General features: G+C 47.6%; 2 protein-coding genes across 10 annotated transcripts in view; one reads left to right on the plus strand and one right to left on the minus strand.

Annotated features, from left to right (window-relative positions):
- The window catches only part of LOC119387053 (carbonyl reductase [NADPH] 1), a 606,874-nt gene that overhangs the window by 354,116 nt on the left and 234,264 nt on the right, over positions 1 to 18,494 (minus strand). The window lies entirely within an intron of this gene.
- Positions 1 to 18,494, plus strand: part of LOC119387056 (growth factor receptor-bound protein 14) — a 257,802-nt gene that overhangs the window by 177,760 nt on the left and 61,548 nt on the right. For 7 of the 9 annotated variants that reach the window (XR_007415386.1, XR_007415387.1, XM_037654356.2 and 4 more), the window contains one exon: positions 18,205 to 18,335. The exons of the other annotated variants lie outside the window; for them this stretch is intronic. Coding sequence is in view for 5 of the 7 variants with exons in the window: in XM_037654356.2 (XP_037510284.1) it covers positions 18,205 to 18,335 (131 nt within the window). In the remaining 2 variants the exon portion in view is untranslated. The remainder of the gene's footprint in view (positions 1 to 18,204; positions 18,336 to 18,494) is intronic. 9 annotated transcript variants of the gene reach the window in all.

The following is an 18,494-nucleotide window of genomic DNA, read 5'->3' on the forward strand; positions in this document are numbered from 1 at the left end:
AGTTGTTCGCGTCTTGGGACAGCTCCGAGCGGTACCTCACGACTCATGTTGACATGGAGCTCGCACGAAAGACCTTGCTTTTTTTTTTTTTTTTCAGGTGGGTTAGTGAAAAGCGAAGTTAATATTTCGGTGACCTTAAGTGCCGTACGGCGATCCAGGACTCGCACTTTACAGTTAAAGAACGTGTTTTTTTTTTATTTGAATGTATGTGTGTGTGTGTTTACTCAGCGTCGCGGTGCGGGTGTGTATAGCAGTTTGTTTCTCAGCATGATTCCTCAGTTTTCCGTGCATCCTCGGTCACTTAATTGTAGCGTAGTATAGTAATGTAGAAGATTCACTTGTTCTGCATTGTCTGTCGCGGCGCCTTTATCCCGTCTTTCCCAACTTCCAGTCTATTGGAATATACCACTTAACGACAGTACGTATGTTTCCTTTCTTTAAGCAGCTCAAATTCCTGTATGCGCATGTATAGAAATACATAAAAGCGATCGTGGGCAGACAATGCTCCCTCTGTTCTCATATCCGCTGTCTTCACGGGCCTGCGTGTTCTTTCTTCTTGTGTCTTCTTTCTTTCTTTCTTGTCTTATTCTTTCTTTCTTTTCTTTCTTTCTTTCTTTCTTTCTTTCTTTCTTTAAACGCCGCCTACTGCATGACGCTGTTGATGCGTAAATGTTGGTTAAAAAAAATATCAATAAATGTAAAGCGTACGTGAAGCGCGTTCATCTCGCACGCACGTCAAGTTATATATAGTTTGCCGACTGGACAATAAAAATAGTTAACGATACACACGTACGCGAATGTTACACAGTGGTCACACAGTGGTAAGCGGAGTGCGCTACATAATTACAAAGGAAAGTGAATTGGTTTGGCCGCTTCAAGAAATCCTCCGAGGTATGTCAAAGCGCACACGCCTAAAGTATGCCTATGTACTAAATGCATTGCGAAAACAAAAAAAAAAGAAAGAAAAAAAATGAAGGCGAGTCTCTGGAGCTCTCCTGACGCTGGCGCGAAATTTGAGCTGTTTTCAACGTATCTCTATAAACAGAAGATCGAAGCAAATTCTATCGCGGTGACAACCTCTTATGCTTGTCGTTCCAAGTCGCATTTGATCGGCATGCATTGACTAGGCGAAATTTGTAGTTATTAACTGTTATTAAGTTGCGTATACGTGTTAAGTGATAGACAGCTGTGATTTATAGAGAGGCGCTACCTGGCATGCAAATTGTTCCTTTCTATAAATACGCTGAATCGTGCAGTGGGTCGCATTCATTCATTCGCCGTAAAAATTTTTATTCCGGTCGTTAAAATGTGTGCAATCTCAATGAGTGCAGCTGTTCTCCCGCACCGTCGTACCGACAGAAGGCTCCCGCTGGGAAGGAGTATTTCGCTTAGCAACAACTCGTAGCCAAGTAGGCAAAATAAAACAAGACGAAAACGCCTTTTTCAAATGCCGCCAACCCTCACGTTCGTCGCGCCCTCGACGAAAATACTGTAGGTAAAACGTGAGCGGCGCAACACAAGCAGTGATATTCGTCATGGCTTGGCGCTCTGTACCGCTTGGTTGTGAAACGTTCGTCTCTATCCGTACAACGCCGGTGAGCTTTTCTTCTTTTCCTTAAAAAAAAAAGGGGATGTTTTTTGCTGGCAGTTCCGTTCTTTGCTGAAGCCTTTTCTGTTTCTGATCTGCTTGCCAAGGGAGGCGCCGGGCGCTTCGTTTCTTTCCAATAACAACACCGCACTGAGCAAACGCGCGCCGAAGCGTCTCTTCGAGCCGCACCGTGCTTCGAGCAAACAGCTCCTTCCTCCGGTTCCTTCTTTCCGGAACAAAAAGAGAGAGAACGGAAAAAAAGAGCAAAAAAGAAAAACACGGCAGCGCCGCAGCGACTTCCCGGTCTCGTCTACAGCAGCAAAGTCACATGCCCGATCAGCAGCAGTGCATGGTTCCGCTTTGCGGCCGCGCTGCTGCGTTCGAGTTTCACGAGGCTTATGCATCGTAAGCTTCCTTCGCGTCAGTTTGAAAATCTAAAGGAGCTTTGAAGGAGCTTTCTTTTTCACGGTGGAAGTGGCGTTGGAAAAACAGTTCAAAAGAGAATCGAGACGAAAAAGGGGAAAGGATTTGCCAGGGCGCTTCCGTGGTCGGATTAGCTTAGCTTCCTTCGTCCCCACGTAGACAAACGTTTCGGCATACCGGAAAGAAGACGGAAAAAAAAAAAGCAATTAGACGAGCTTTAGAAATCGACTTCGTTTTAGGCCCACATTGAAAGTCGGGACCGAGGATGGAAAAAAGCTTTCGTTGCTCTCCGAGGGCGTTGCGACAACAGCTTGAAGAAGACAGAAAAGTTTCTTTCGTTCTTGGTTTTTTTTTCTTTCTTCTTGTGGATTTCAAAGTGAAATTGGGCTTTGCAAGGTGTAAAGGTTAATAACTTTCGCTGCAAACGGCGTTTCAATAGTAAGAAAAAATAAAAAAAGAAAGGAAGCGGCACTTAAGAAAAGAGAATATAATGATAAGCTGGGAGAAGGTAGTGAAATTTCGCTAATTAAATCCTTTCGCAGCTATTTTAAGATTTTGTTGGAAAGAACGGATAGGAGGTCGATCGCAGCAGATGTGGCGCGGCGTTCGCACGAAGGCTGATACATACCTCGAACTTTATACCAATCGGAGCCCGATTGATGCAAATGTCTCGCCGGTATTTATATCTCTATTTCGACGGCGCTCACGAAGCCTTTCTCACGCGTTCTTTCTTTAAGGCTTCCTCGTCACAGGGTTCACGCTTTATACATTGTGAATACCTACTTGTATACAAGGTGCCCCAGTTATGGAGCACCGGAGCCCGTATTCAGAACAACGTCTTGCGCTGTGTGTGTGTGTGTGTGTGTGTGTGTGTGTGTGTGTGTGGTGTGTGTGTGTGTGTGTGTGTGTGTGTGTGTGTGTGTGTGTGTGTGTGTGGTGGTGTGTGTGTGATGTGATGTGATGTGATGTGATGTGACATGCCGGACTCTCCAGTGTGCCTTGAATAGACTGGATGACCGGCCCTTTAATGAAGCAAAGATCTTAGGAGCCTGGTCGCGTAGCATATCAGCCCAGAAAGCCACACGAGCCCGCCTGCGGTACTTGAAAAGAACCCTATTGAGCGACCTCCTGTGAAACTCGGCACTGTGTGTGTGTGTGTGTGTGATGTGATATGTGTCTATCCTCCTCCTCTCTCTCTCTCTCTTATACTCCTCTTTTCCCCCTCCCAATGTGTAGGGTAGCAAACTGGACGCATAGTCTAGTTAACCTCCCTGCCTTTCCTACATTCCTTCTCTCTCTCTCTCTCTCTGCGCGAAAAAAAAAAATGTGAGAGAATATTTCGGCCAATCGTGATGCGGGACATACGCAGTTCTGATAATTCGGCCCCAGGATTAAAAAAAAAAAAGCCGCTTTACGCGAAGAAAACCTGTTGCATTTATTCCCTGTGCACAGGAGTAGCCGCCAGCAATTTTTTTCGTTGATGAGATGTCATTAGTTATAGTAACTTTCGTGACTGGAGGAGTATTTTCCAAATTATAAAGTTATCAATTGTCTCTGCCTATACCTCAAAGTGAGCCATGCTTGAGGGCGCGCAGCTTTCTTGTGCGCTTTGCAGCGCATGCAGTTGCGTGTTTCTTTTGTTGTTGTTGTTTTTTTCATATTTCGCGGGCTTTCTTCATCAGCTGGAAAAAATATAGCACGTAACTAGTACGTTGCGGAAAGTAGCGCTGTTTGAGTTCACATAAGCATGCTTACAGATTCCTAATTGGCTTCTTTATAATTAGGTGGCTACTTCTCGAGTCGTACAATTTAGTATAATTAACTAATGGAATCTTATTAGCGAAACAATTACTGGCGGCTGGCTACCCTAGTATACCGCGGGAACGATATGTCAGATACTGTATAAAATAGGTCTTCTCCTCTTTTTAAACATCTTCGTGATCGGTATAGCTGAGACACCTTTATATAAGGTGCAGCTATCGGATGCACTTTAACTTGCCTCCTATCTTCTCCCGTATTCTCTGTAAAGCTTGCGAATTCAAGGCTATAGTTGAACGACACTTAAACTGTCTCTTCAAGCTGTATGAAAAAAAAAAAAGAAGCTTCCTTCATGGCTGTAGCAGCAGGGGAAGTCTGTCTCGTTAATCGGACGATCTCCTTTACCACTTTTGTCGATGGCTTGCCGCGGTGAAATTCTGGCTGCTTGCGTCTGCGCGGCCTCATTAAAACATCCCGTGTATACAGCTTCGTGCGTCTGCGCGTTCTTTGTTTAACGGATGTGATGGACGTGTATTACGCCCCGCAGAACACATGTGGAATTCCTCGGACGTTGAATCAAAACTCCCGAGCATTGACAGCGCTCTCTGGCTCAGCGCTAACGGAGTTTCGGTCTCTATTTCGCACGTAGCATTCGTTTTCACTGCAGAATAATTCATATCCGCGCGCCAATGCCCGAAGTCACGCTATTATATATTCTTCTCAGGCGTCACTGCGTGCGTGTCACGTCGGGAGAGGCATGTCATGAACACCGCGTTCAAATGCGCTAGGTGTTTCTCTATCTAATTTCAAGAATTGAGACGCGTTACACAGTAAAACCCAGTAGCCTAGCCAGCAAAAATTTTTTCGGTTAGGGGGGGGGGGCACAATTAACCATACTCATATGTGTTCGTGGCGTGCGTTTGTACGTGTGCGTGTATATACTATATACTCATGCGAAACTGAAAAATTTCGGGAGTGTTTGAATGCCCACCCCTCCAACCCCCCTGGCTACGGCAGTGGCAAAACCTTCAGGAGGAGAAGCATAATAATTTATGGAGCTTCACGGGGCATAACCATGATGTGGTTATGGGGCACGCCGTAATGGGGAACTGCGAAATAATTTTGACCACCAGGGGTTCCTTAGCGCGCACATATATCTAAGTACACACTGGTGTTATTGCATTGCGCCCTTATAGCTGGATATCTAAACGCGGCAGCCGTGACCAAGAATCGAACCAGGTTAAGCACGAGACAAGTCTTAACCTGCACTACGTGTACATACAATGCGATTTCGCTTAGCTATAATGGACCAGTGCGGCCCTGGAAGCTTTGACGCTATACGGCAGCACTTTTGGGTACTGCTGGATGATTAAGATATGCCTAATATCGGCTATCGCTGGCTATTTAGAATGCTATAGTGTTATGTTACTGGAAATGTGCATATATTGCCATATGTCGGCAAATGTACCGGTAAATGTATGGTGCATAATGTTGGTTGATGACGCTGTTATATAGCAGCCAAGTTACATGCTATTGGGTGAGCTGGTGTTTACCTGTAGGCATATAACTTAGCGCAAGAAAATGCTGAAGTGTCTGTCTGGCCGTGTTGATAAGACATGGCGAAAACGTTTTAGCGCACTACTGTTACGAGATAGGAGAGACACGGGCGCCGTATGTAGCTTTCAACGCTTTAGCGAGAACTGCAAAGCGGGATGTTACACAATGCAACTCGTGGCCGTTGAACGCGCAAGCGCAGCCGAGCAGAGCAGTCGAGCGATGCTTTCGCACACGCGGACCACAACCCGAGTTGGTTTTGCCCCAATCCTTTTCTTCTTTTCGGTGATGAGGAACTTCGTTCAGAGTTCAATCACCGCGCTGCACGAAAGTCAATGAATGTATAGCTTGACAAATTTGCCTGCCTAATCAGTTCTGCGCCGGTATAGTTGCGCGCGGCGTCGAGCGATGCAACGGGCGTGCATGCAGCGGCGTATGCATGCAAGCGCTACGGGCGCCGCCGCACGTAATCTCGCGTCTCGCTCGCGACGAGGTCAAAGACGTGAGTATTTCTTTGCCTGCAGGGTCAGCGCCGTCGAGATGCCTCCGCGGACGCTCTTGCAATTCTTTTCCGGCACCACGCCAGCGATTACGTGACTTTGACAGACAGGCGCGCCTTGTTCGATCTTTTCCTTTCTTCTTTCTTTCTTTCTTTCTTTCTTTCTTTCTTTCTTTCTTTCTTTCTTTCTTTCTTTCTTTCTTTCTTTCTTTCTTTCTTTCTTTCTTTCTTCTTTCTTTCTCTCTTTCTTTCTTTCTTCTTTCTTTTTCTTTCTTTCTTTCTTTCTTTCTTTCTTTCTTTCTTGACAAGCCGACCGGTTTGTCGACGCTTGCGCTGAAGCTCTCCGATGCCTTCTTCTTTTTTTTCTTTTTTTTTATTATATGGTGATTAGGGCCATCTTCTTCCTCTCTTTGCTTTTTTTTTCCTTTATTATTTTTTTCGAGACCTTGCCCTTGAGACGTTTTCGACCTCTTGGGAGCCGCATAATACTGCAGTTTCTTTGCGCTAAAATCGGTCCGCGAAGCGTGCGAAATTCTTCTTTCGATAGCGACGTAGCGGGTTAATTCGATTCCCAGCGTCATTGCATGTATACGCTGCCGAATTTTTGGAGGGATTACCTTTATAGAGTGTATATGGGAACGAACACTTATATAATTGGACTTTGTTGCTTATACGCCAAATTTTGTGTGTTCTCTGGAACGAAAAGGTCTCCAACACGCGGGCTTCATGGCAAATGCGCGAATTTATGCTCGTTTAATGCACGGCCCTTTAATTCAGTGTGTACTGTATAGGGTGTAGGCCGCAAAAGCTATTCTGAAGGTTGATATATGCATTTAATTACAGGGCACATATTCTCAGGCTAAGCGAGAACACATTTTTTTCCTCTCATATCTCGTACAAGTTCCTTTGAATTCTCAGTATACATGCCTTTTAAATAACATCAGAGCCGTGTAATGTAAGCGCTTAAGTTGAACAGCTCGTTCAGGTGTTCAGCGTGCGCTCTATATAACGAAATACTTCATTTAACGTTTGTTCGGTTCTCGTAAAATTCCACCCTCGGAACTATAGCCACGCAGAATGGCGACGATATGCGCCTTGGTAGGCATATTGTCTCGGGCGCTTTCGCTTTGCAGCTGCGAATTAAGCGTTGTAAATTATTCCCACGATGCGGTCGATTAGACGTGCGTAATGTATAGCGATTTTTTTTTTTTAACTTCTGTTTCCCTTGCAGGCATCTGCGGCGACAATATATGCGACTGCTTGACTCGCTATCTTTTTTCTTTTTCTGAACCTCATTCTTAACCTCTCGCCTTTTTATGTTGCGTCTATATCTATCGTCTCCGATCTCGTTTTCTCTATCTCGCCCACATCTTCTCGTTTGTCGAGACAATTCGCCGAAGCTGGCTGCGGAGTCGCCGCGGTGTTCATTCGTGCGTTTCGCGGAAGCTGGACTAAAAAAATACAACCTCGAACGCGTGCGGGCGTCTGATTTCAAGCTTCATTGACTGCGTACGCGGTTATAGAAAATAGATCCTTATCACTTAAGACCGGCGCCTTTATTATTTAATTTCGTTCTCCTTTTGTTTTCATCCCGACGCCTTCGTCGCAACGGATATCTATACGTGGTTATTAATGCGACGCACAATCTTCTCCAATGAACACATCCTATTAAGGGCGCCGAGCATAGTTATTTTCAATTATACCCGCATCGCATATATCGATTGACCGCGGGTCAGTGGCGAAGAGCAGCTGTTAGCTGCGCAAAATGAGAGGCGATGGTTAGGTTAACAACATCGAACCCCCCCCCCCCCCCCAAATAACAAAAAATGAACTAAACGATGTTATGGGTCTCCTGTTACGCAACAGGGATGGCCGTATATTGTAAATTTTGTAAAAGGTAGCACTACGTTTCATTTAATAGTATTGATGAATGTCAAATATATATTTGAGATTGTCTGGTATATCGAGTAGTTCGTTGTAAGTGGGTTCCCGAAGGTTCTTTTCTTCTGTTTATTTTTTTCTCTTCCGGCCTCCGATTGTGTTGTCACGAATACTATTGTCGCGAATACTAAGCTTTTGTTGAAGTAAATCAGTTGAATCCCGGAAGATTGTTCATAAAAGCGAAAAAAATATATATACATTTATAATCCACCCGTTTGTTCATAGCACGAAGGTCTGCAGTGAGATCCATACGTATATTTTTAAAGAAAGCTTGCTAGTTAACGGAACATCCCGGAACACGACAAATTTTTCGTCGATTTAGAAACTCTATTTCCAAGAAATCCTTATAGATTTCCCTCTGCACCTTTGTGCTGCAAGCGCGTGCGCGTAGATGACAGTTTTAGACATTGAACTAGCGCTGCGGCGCGCGGTCGTCGGGTTGCAGTTTGGTTACGTTCGTTAAGTCCTTCTCTTTCTTCTGTGCCTCTAGAACAATGGCTCTGTGCAGTTACTGCAGCTTTCCTCGTGCGATTTATAGCCCGCGCCTTCAATGTAGCAGCTCCATACGGCATTGTCGTTGGCTCATCGAATTCCGCGAAAACGCCGCAGGCGCACTGAAGTTCGTCACAGAAAATCACTTGCGTAAACGGCCTGTTTTTTTTTTTTTTAGTTCATCTGATCTATACTAGCTTTGTATAGCTGTATGTGGGCCCACCTGTGCGAAAGCACGGAAGCATTTTATTATACCAGTTATTTTTTTCTCTTTTTTTTATGTTGAGTGTCTTGCTGAATGTAGGCGTGCCGCTGCAGGGGAACTTTTTCGAGGTTAGAACCGGTCTAACACTTTTTTTTTCTTTTTTTGCACGAATATAGCCCACGCTCATGTTCCCTCAGCAGCGATATATATATATATATATATATATATATATATATATATATATATATATATACACACACACACACACACTGTGCGCTTAAATTTAGGTGCCCGTCAATGAACCCCAGATGGTCGAAATTTCTGGATCCCTCCACTACGGCGTCCGTCATAACCATGTCGTGCTTCTGGGACGTATGGCCCCAATAATTATTGCGTGACCTTGTTCGTTTACGTCGCGATATACAGAAATAAGGAAATATTCGTTTAACGGCCCAAGTGGGAGGCGTCCATGAGTCTTACGTAAAATCGTCTATATATGCATATATACGTTTCTTCTTTTCCGCGTATACCTCACAGCGAAATTGTTATCTTCGCAAACGAAAAGATGGTGTTGGTGCGCACACACGCAACACTTCACAGCTTGTGAAGTGTCACTAGGCCTGTCACGATTTCTTTGCTTTTAAAGTCTTGCAGTAATAGTTGCCATGGTTCTGCGTGCTTCAAGACTTGTATACCAACGACTTCTTTTTCCTAGCGCGACCATTAGTGAACCGAAAGAACAAACTGTCGCACCGGCACTCATTGAAACTGTGTAGAGTTGAAGAATGCATATCCATGCGCGTGTCGTCACTCACATCCGTGCTATGGAGCGTCCTATGCGCTTACGTGAACTCTGAAAAGCCTTTCTTTCTCATTTTTTTTTAATCCCCGTTTTTAATGACGACGCTCTGTAGCTGCTCGAAACATTGCACAGCGGTGGCATGCATTTCATGGCCTATGCAACCGCATAAAGAATTGCGAGGAGTTGCTAAACAGCAAAGCTTCGGCACTATACAGTTGCTGTGGTATGTGCAAGCTGTCCCACGCAGCGTCTAAAGTTTGCACGTTGCGTCATCCTGTATTCGCGATGTCCGTAGACTGTCGCGCCGCACCGCGGCGCATGACGGCAACGACTCTTGGAGGATAGGCAGACGACGACGCGTGTTTTGGCTGCTTTAGTCAAATGCCTCGCGCCTTTGTGCTATTCTTATGCGCGTCATGGCCAAAAAGCACAACAGCAATCAGATGTGCTGCATGCCCCAGTGCACAAATCGAGCTACCCCTAAGAAGATGAGCCTCCATTCGCTCCCGTAAGATCCGCGGCGAAGAAAGAAATGGGTGGTGAGATTTCGTATCGGTAAGCCTGTGACGCTGCCGATGCGGGTCTGCAGTGCACATTTCATCCCCAGTGATTTATTCTGGAGCAATACAGGTAAAAGGAAATCACTTTCACTTTTCGCTTTAATTGACGTAGAGGCCCATAAGTGCTAGCGTGACGCGACGCGATGGACAGTAAAAAAAAAAAATGCTGCAGACTGCAGGGAAGTTTAAGGAGTTGAGTTGAGTTTATTTACCACGTACAGTTGTACAGTAAGTGGCAGGGACAGGGGAAAAAAAGCTGTGTAAAAACAGCTTGACAAAGCCCCACATCCCCATGTTCACTGTGACAACAAAACGGCAAAAGCAAAGTAAACCACAAGACAGTTTAAACCAGCAATGCACATGCTTTGCATCGGAACAAAGAAGTTATACAAACTTATACAACCCAGCAACGCACATGCTATACATCGGAAGAAAGAAGTATACAAAACAGATAATACTATACACATAAACTAATAAAGTATATTTAAAATAGAAGTATTAGAGAGCATTAGGAACAAGCAAGCAAGCGAGCAAACCTAGTGGACGCGAAGTTGCTTGTTTTCGTATGATCTTCGCAGTTATCTATTCAGAGATTCAATACTGACTTCGATACACAAGCCAATTCCGTGAAATATTTCAATAAGCTCCGACATTGTACGGGCACTTTTGATCGCTGCCAGGGCCATCGGGATTACGCTCGGTCGTAATCATATAAAGCTGTTTCGATGCGATCGAATATTATTCATAGCGATTTATAATAACAGTATTGGACGGGCACATTTGATCATGATCAAAGCCGATCCGATTGCATCTTTTAATCGTGATTGGTCCAAACTGATCCACGTCGAGTTCGGCGTAGACGTCACCAAAATAACAATCGTCATGATCTCGATTGCGCCTGATCGCGATCAAGAGATTATGTAGCAGCACCTGATTCGGACCGAGCCTAATCAAGATCGGCCCTGACCGTGATCAAAAGTGCCCGCGTGACAACGGTTTTGCGCGCGTCGTAGGCCTGTACAATACAGACAATTTGTCTATGCAGGCTTCGATCTAAGGTGACATGATGCCTCCGTTTAACACCAAGCAATTTTATGAACTTAAAACAGATCGAGAGAGTGTCTTGGGGCCTTCTGTATCTGCCAATAACGTTTACTGTTCGTTGAAACACATATTTTTCCACAGCATATAATGTGGCGGCCGTTCAACACCGCTTCGCCTTCAGTACCTTCAGTTAGGCATCTAATTCTTGTGTCTTCCGCTGCAATGTGGCTCATAACATCACTTAATGAAAGTGGCCGTGCAAAAGGAAGTGAATTGCTGTCACACATCGTGCAAAACGTGTCGCACCACGCTGAAGAACATGCAACGAGATGTGTTTACAAGGGTCTCTCCGGGCAAACCGGAACGCCTATCATCCCTCGAACAGCCATCTTGAGTCGACTTGCGCGCCACCTACAGTTCGCGGACAGTGCGAATACACACTTTATGCGCAGACGTCGTCACTGTGTACTCGGTCACCCATCCGCTCTTTGCGGGCATTTCGTCACCGCGCGTGTCTGTGACACCACCTTTCAAGTGGCGGGACTCCCTCGGCTGTCCAAAGGCGATACCGGTGCACGTGGGCGACATGCTAATTAGGTCCAGAGTGCGTGTGACTCATTAAACGCTTATCGCCGGCCTTCGTCGAGGGGATCGGTGTTCACTCTCTTAGTCGCAATAATCGGCATCCTGCCGCATCCTACCCCCCCCCCCTCTCTCTCTCTCTCTCTCCATTTGCTCCGTTCACGCCAAGGCGTGAGTTTTCGATTGCCTTCTACCCGCCGTGGTGGTCTAGTGGTTACGCGTGGTGCTCGCGTGCTTACCCGCAGGGCGCGGGATCGCAGTGATTCCACTCCTGCGCCAAAGTGCGCCAAATTGTATTTACTGCGCCATCCTGATAATATCGACGAAATTTGCGCCAAACTGCGCCAAGGTCTCGGGTTTGGTTGGGGGCGTCTATCACCAGCACTCGCACCGCCGGCGCGTCAGAACATGTGCAGCTCGATCTTGGGGCTTCCAATAAAGTCGCAATCATGGACCAAGAATTATTCCGCTGAATAAATAGCGCTCGCGCGTGCGTTCCGAGTAAGCCACGATGCCATGCACGGTGCCGACGGAGCTTCTGTTCTGCAAGTCGGCTCGACAGCAAAACGCGCTCTCCGCAGAGGCTTGTGACGTCTAGGCCTATCGGTAGCGAGAAAGTGCGACGGCGATTCATCGGCGGACGTCGTCTGTTCCAGAAACGCTGCTGATAGCTCGTTTCAAGCGTCGCATGGCACGTAAGGAAAGCAATGTTCAGTAATAACTACATGAGTGCAGCTAAAATGTCTGCCACTTCTGTTTCCGGACATCGCGGAATGAAATCTGGGATCGCTCGCAGTAGATATATGGGACAATATCGAATTTTCCTTGCTTCGCGTTTATGGAAGAGCACGCGAACGGTGGAAACGCGTTGACACTTTTCCTCAGATATACTTTATCCATGGATCTTCATCCAGAACAGCTTTTTCGTAATTCCTTCCGCCAGCACGTCCGAGTTTGTAATCACTCTGCGGTAAATACCCCCTAAAAGGCCCTGCCCTTTCGAGCTCACGTGCTAGGGTTCCAATTCGAATTTTTTGCTTGCTTTTTTTAAAAATGTCATCTCATTAGTAAAATATCTCCTGGTCGGAGCAGCCGCAAATTCGCAGCTGTCAGTAGCGGGCCCGTCGCTGACGGCCCACAGTGAAGCGGCTACGCCATGTTACACGTCCGCCCCTCGCTTTCGGGGGTCAATAGCTGACGGTTAAAAAAACTCAGTTTCGCTTAAAGGAGTACTGACACGATTTTGAAGTGCAGCAAAACGGACGTTTTTGTTTTCCTTGGCATGTAGTGTTAACGCTCTCCCCACACCGCATCCGGGAAACACGTATAAATATTTAAGTTTGATTTTAAAGTTTTCATCTCCCAGCATCTGCAAGGCAGCTTCACCGCATGGAGAGCCCTATGACGTTTCAAGTCGGCTCACTTGGTTTGCGAAATCTGGGTTCTGCATGCAGCCTAAATCACAGAAATTGCTGTCGGAGGCACTGGACGACAGTTCACTCATCATGAACCACGTTCGACTGACAGCAAAGGACAGCAGGTGCATATTTCGTGGGTTGCAGTCTGCCCGTGACGTCACGGGCAGACTTGACACGTCACTATGAAGCCGCCCTCTCGAAACCGAAACCGAAACCGAAACTGCTGGTTGAAAGAAGCGGTATTAAAGATATATGTAATGCATCCCCAGGCACCACGACACTCTTTTTAGGGTTCTCGACACCCGTGCTTTCATTTAGAGCAATAACCCGAAAATTTTTAAAATTCATGTCAGTACTCCTTTAAGAGCGAAGCAATGAATGCGATACCAAAAAATTGTATTGTGAAACGAAGTAAGACTAGCCGCTAACTCTTTTGGATCCGATCTCGCGTAACTGAACAAAACGCTGGTTTAAGCGAATATGGCCCCTCCAGGAACCGAAGCGTTTTCTTGCTCGAGTTCTCTAAACGCGAAGTAAGCGTTGAGAGCACAGCAAGCTTACGAGCCGTCTCCTGATGCCTCAGATAGCGCGCGCGCAAGCGACTGCGCCCTTCGAACGATGCGGTACCCCCCCCCCCCTACCGCTCCCCTGGCGTCCCTTAATGCTCCTTACGAAAGAGGGGCGGGGCGTTTCCCCTCTGTTTGATGAGCAATCGACGGCAGGCCCCCACGCGGGAAGATGTTATCTCATGCGCTGTCCGTGCGGCGGGGACAGACGGCCGGCTAGCTTAATCTTCGCTTCAGCCGCGTTCGTCGCCAGCGCTCGCGAGCTTTTACCCGCGGCTAGAATGCGCGTGGTGATGTTAGGACTTTATACGGAAAATTACGGCAACGGCGACGGCAAAAATCCGCCGAGAGTGTCCATATAATTGCTATCGCAAGGGTCAATGTACGGGGCAGATTTTGCGCCCCCCTCTTAGGTGATTAGGGGAGGGGGCGGCCCCCCCTCCCCCCCTGTGCGCACGCCTATGCTCCTGAGATGATTTTATCCCTTGAGATTTGCAATGAATCGAAATATTTCTAGCCTTCATAAGAGCCCCATAATAATACTCAGGTGCTTAAATGTTAATGCTATATGCTTCTGTATTGCCCTCCAGGATGTAAAATTCGCTGCTCCAAAGTGCTCCCAGATGCAAAACTATCTGCTCCAAAGTGCTCCAAGTGCACCAACTAGCCCAACTCGCTTCTCTAATACTCCAAGATGAAAATTTTGCTTCTCCAAAACGGAAATTTTGCTGCTCCAAAAATTGCTCCAAATCAGAAGTCCTCGGTAGCATCACTGGGATCGGATTCCGGCCGCGGCGGCCGCATTTTCGATCGAGGCGAAGCTGCTACGGGCCCGTGTACTTAGATTTAGGTGCACGTTAAGGAACCCCGGGTGGTCAAAATTTCGGAGCCCTCCACTACGGCGTCCCTCATAATCATATCGTGGTTTTTGGGACGTAAAACCCCAACGATTATTATTATTGTCGTGGGGTTTATTATCGTGGGCCTCTCTTTTTCTTCTACACGTGCCCTGGGCGGGATGGCTCAGTGGTTGTTACGTCATTCTGATGCTGTCTGGTTCAGAGGTTCGGTTCCGGACTTGCGGCGGCCGCATTGCATGGCAGGCCACTCGAGTGGCCTGTCATGCAACGCGGCCGCAGCTGGTGCGATTCACCGCTCCCTTGCGAACCTGCCTTACTTGCCGCAGCTCAGTCGCTCTCCTGAATGATCGATCATATTGCCAGTTGTTCACCGGTTTTCGCGCTCATAGACGTCAGCGCTTCCGCGCTCCTTTAGTCAGGTTGAATTTTTGTTCTTAGATGTAATATCCTCAGGATCGTTCCATTGTAAGGGGACAGTGTCAGGGGCGTAGCTAGGGGGGAGGGGGTCGGGGGGTTCAACCCCCCCCCCCCCGAAAATATTTCTGGCTACGCCCCTGGACAGTGTATTCATTCCAGCAGCACTACCCAAGAGATCGGTCGCGTTAAACGGAAGTTTAATTAACGTTCGATGAGTTTCCGGGCCTCCGGGTCAAATTCAAGCTTCGGGGAACCCCCGTTAGCTCCGTCGTTATCTAAAATGAGTTTTCGTGAATCGAGCAGGCGCTTATAGCGACTTGCACTAAACGAGTACCGTTAGGCATTAAGGTCCTATAATTTAGACGTTTTCCTTTCACTTGTGCGGCTGGTTTTTGAAACCACGCTAACCATATTGCGCGCTGAGATGTCAAAACAAGCTTCTTGGTCCACGTTGCAGCGTACTATACACAAAGGCGCTGCATTTCAGCCACCGCAACAGGGCATTTTTTTTTTTTTTTTTTTTTTTTTTTTTTTTTTTTTTTTTTTTACGGCGTACGTCTTGGGGCGCCCAGGCGCTCGGCGGTTTTGTGACGGCGTGACTTGTGGGGCTCGCGCCGGCGGTCGGCTGCTGCTACGTGGCGCGCCTAGGGCTGCGGCAGCGAAACACACGTGCGCGATGTGGGAGGAGGAGGAGCATCTGCGAAACGTAGAGGGCACGCGAGGAGAGAAAGAGAGAAAGAAAGAGGGAGGGACGGAGCGGCTGTGGACCAAGCTGTGGACGCGCCGTCACGAGAACGGGGTCGGGAGCGCAAAGCTCATCGCGCGGCCTCGCAGACTGCGCGGCGTCGTAGTCCGCGGCCGTTGCCGCCCTCCGACTCCTTGTCGGAGGTGGAGGAGGCTGAGAGTAAAAAAGGAGTTTCTCTCGCATTACGTCAGCCGTGCGCCCTTTCCAAACCCTCCTGCTCCCCGGGCGGCGCCCGAGTATATAGCCATTTATCACGCGACAAATCTCGCGTGTCGCGCCGTGCAGGAGGGTACCTCTCATCCTGTCCCTCTCCCTACTATACATAGTTTTCACGGACGTCACAACTGGGGCTTGTGGGATAGGTGGCCGCCATGATGGTGAACTGCTAGCGCGGTGTTATCGTTGGGTGCGTGTGCAGGTCCGATATTTTCGCGTTGTGCGGGTTCAGTAACAGCGCGGCGTCGCAATGCCGATGTGTGCGATGACTGGCTGCAGTGCGAGAAGCACGTCTGCCGCACAGAAAATGGACCTGGAGCCAAGAACCGGGCTCTACCGATTGCCGAAAGTGATAACTCGGCAATGCGACCGCACGAAAGTGTTGTCGGAGCAGCGTCGTCGTCTCTGGCTCGCTCGCATCAACAGAAAGGGCCTCAAGAACCTGGATTACATCCGTGTATGCGGTCGGCGTTTCATCTCAGGTAAGCAAAACAGGATGAAGCGAAAACTTCAAAAAATTAACGCCACCGCTTACAATCGCCTGCAACCCAGCCGTCGCTGTGTGTGCAGCGGTTTAAACCTCGCAGAAGCTCTCCGGGTCGCGTTCGAGCCCGTTCCGGATCTTCTGCTGCTTAACGGGCACCTTCGACTGCGATCCGCGCGTACTGCAATCTAGTTAAAATGTCACTGTCTGCACCAAACTGCTGAGTTTAACATGCTCGATGCGTGTTGTTTGTACCGTGCATTGAAAATGCCGTTCACATCGGGCTAATGATCGCGAGTGCCTTCTGTAATTTTGCGCTGTTCGTAACATCTTGTAACGAGACCGTTTTCGCGCGGATGTCGCAATTTCACATGCAACAGCGCGCCAGGTTTTCACTGTTGATGTTTTGTAATTTGCAGGACAGCCAGCGAGTCTAATGGACAACACAAACCCGGATTGGGTGCCGAGCCAACACTTGGGATACAGCAACTGCACAGCACCGGGCGTTAACTCTACTTCTCGGTACAAGCGCGCCAAAAAATCGGCTGGCAAAAAAAAAAAGAAAAGAAAGGTGGCCACAGCCGCGAACGCAGCTAACATTCAGCCGGCAGAGGTTGACCATCCTTCGCCTGAAATGGTCGATGCAGACGATCACTTCAGTGAAGAGGCGCCTGCTGAATTACTTTACCTCGCTCAACACGATGACGCGCTTGGAGGGCAGCCGCTTTGCTGTCACGCCGCTCACACGGCCACTGGTGAAGTAGTTGTGAGCCTCAAGTGACATGTAAGCTTTCATTTCGGTGAGCGATACGTGGTTCGTCCACAGCACCAAATAGTTCACGATGTCGGCATGCGTCGTAACCGGTAGCAGCTCCACGTCCGTCGTCGTGTCAGTACCGGCGCACAACGTGTAGGGGTCAACTCCATCGCACATGCTGATCTTCGCTTCATAACGTGCACGCATCGGACCCACCAGCTCGGCAAAATATGACGGGCAGAATTCCTTCCGCCTGACAGGCGCCATCATTCAAACACTCGATAGCTCGCAAGTAGCAAAATCAATGACTACCACGCCGACAGACTGCAGGAAGACAGCGATGAACACTCGTGCGCACGCTTGGGCATGCTCGCGCGCGTTTGTCGCTGTTCTCCAACATGGCGGACACCGCCAGCAGACGACGGTGTGACGTCACATGAAAACTATGTATTCGGTCGCCAAGCGACAGCTGCGCCTGCGGAGAAGAGAGAGCGCGCGCGTTGTACCTGCCTTGTCGTCGGCCTAGCCCGAAGCGATCTCCTGCGCTAAGCGGCACAATTGCTTTGCCCGACACCGTTATCAGATCGCCGGAGGTTCCTGTCGTGGTTTAGCCCAAGCACGGGAGTGAGTACGTTTTTTTGATTCAACGCGGTGTGGCGGTGATATGCCGATAGGCGACACTTTGCGCAATAGTTGGACACCGTTGCAGAGGCCTTGTTGCACTAAAAATGGAAAGCTTCTGCTGTTTGGATGGACAATTTTATCTTGTGTCCATCTGTTTAATTGAACACATTTCGCATGATCTAATAACAGCTCTAACCCCCTCCCCCTTTTTGTATGTGTGTGCCTACGTGCGTGTTTAAATCTTACCGGGAAATCAGAAACTGCAGAAATAATAAAATGAAATTGTAAGTAATGCGAGGACCATGGGTTGAAAAATGTGTGAAATATATGTGCACAAGGGGAAATGAAGATTCAGAGTTCAAAAGGTAATAGTCAGTGAAAATGTAGGCCTTGCATTCTGCATTGATACGTATGTGTCCAATCTGTAGCTGCATCTAACCTGCTAAAGCAGGATGTTGGTCTGTATGCAAGATCCACGTGGTCATGCAATCCAACGTTGGTGTCACATATGCATGTTGAACTTTGTTTCTAATAACAGGTTTATTGTTTGGATGTGAATATTTTCGTGGCAGATTTCTTATTCAGATACATATTTATGTACAGAAATAGTTTACTAGCACAGCGAGTGTGACTACAAATACCCAACGTACCACATTCTTTCTTTCACAGAACGTAGCCTCGAAGACCACGAAGAGGTTCTCCAAGTGTATGCATCCTGGGGAAAGAACAAGGAGCACAGTGGGAACAATTTCTACTTCCGTCAAGACTTCAGGAAATATGAGTTCTTCAATTCTCCCCTGGTGAGTTGGTCTCCCCTCCTCGCAGATGCTTTATTTCTGCATGCATTGCACCGCTTACTGACTGCACTGATGATAATGTAATGTTAATCTTAACGCAGTATCAAGCACGGTTATTCTTTCAAAAAGGCTGCTTGACATATTTGGCGCCCGTCGTAGTAC

This window comes from Rhipicephalus sanguineus, chromosome 3 (assembly GCF_013339695.2).
Source record: "Rhipicephalus sanguineus isolate Rsan-2018 chromosome 3, BIME_Rsan_1.4, whole genome shotgun sequence".
Taxonomy (NCBI): Eukaryota; Metazoa; Arthropoda; class Arachnida; order Ixodida; family Ixodidae; genus Rhipicephalus; species Rhipicephalus sanguineus.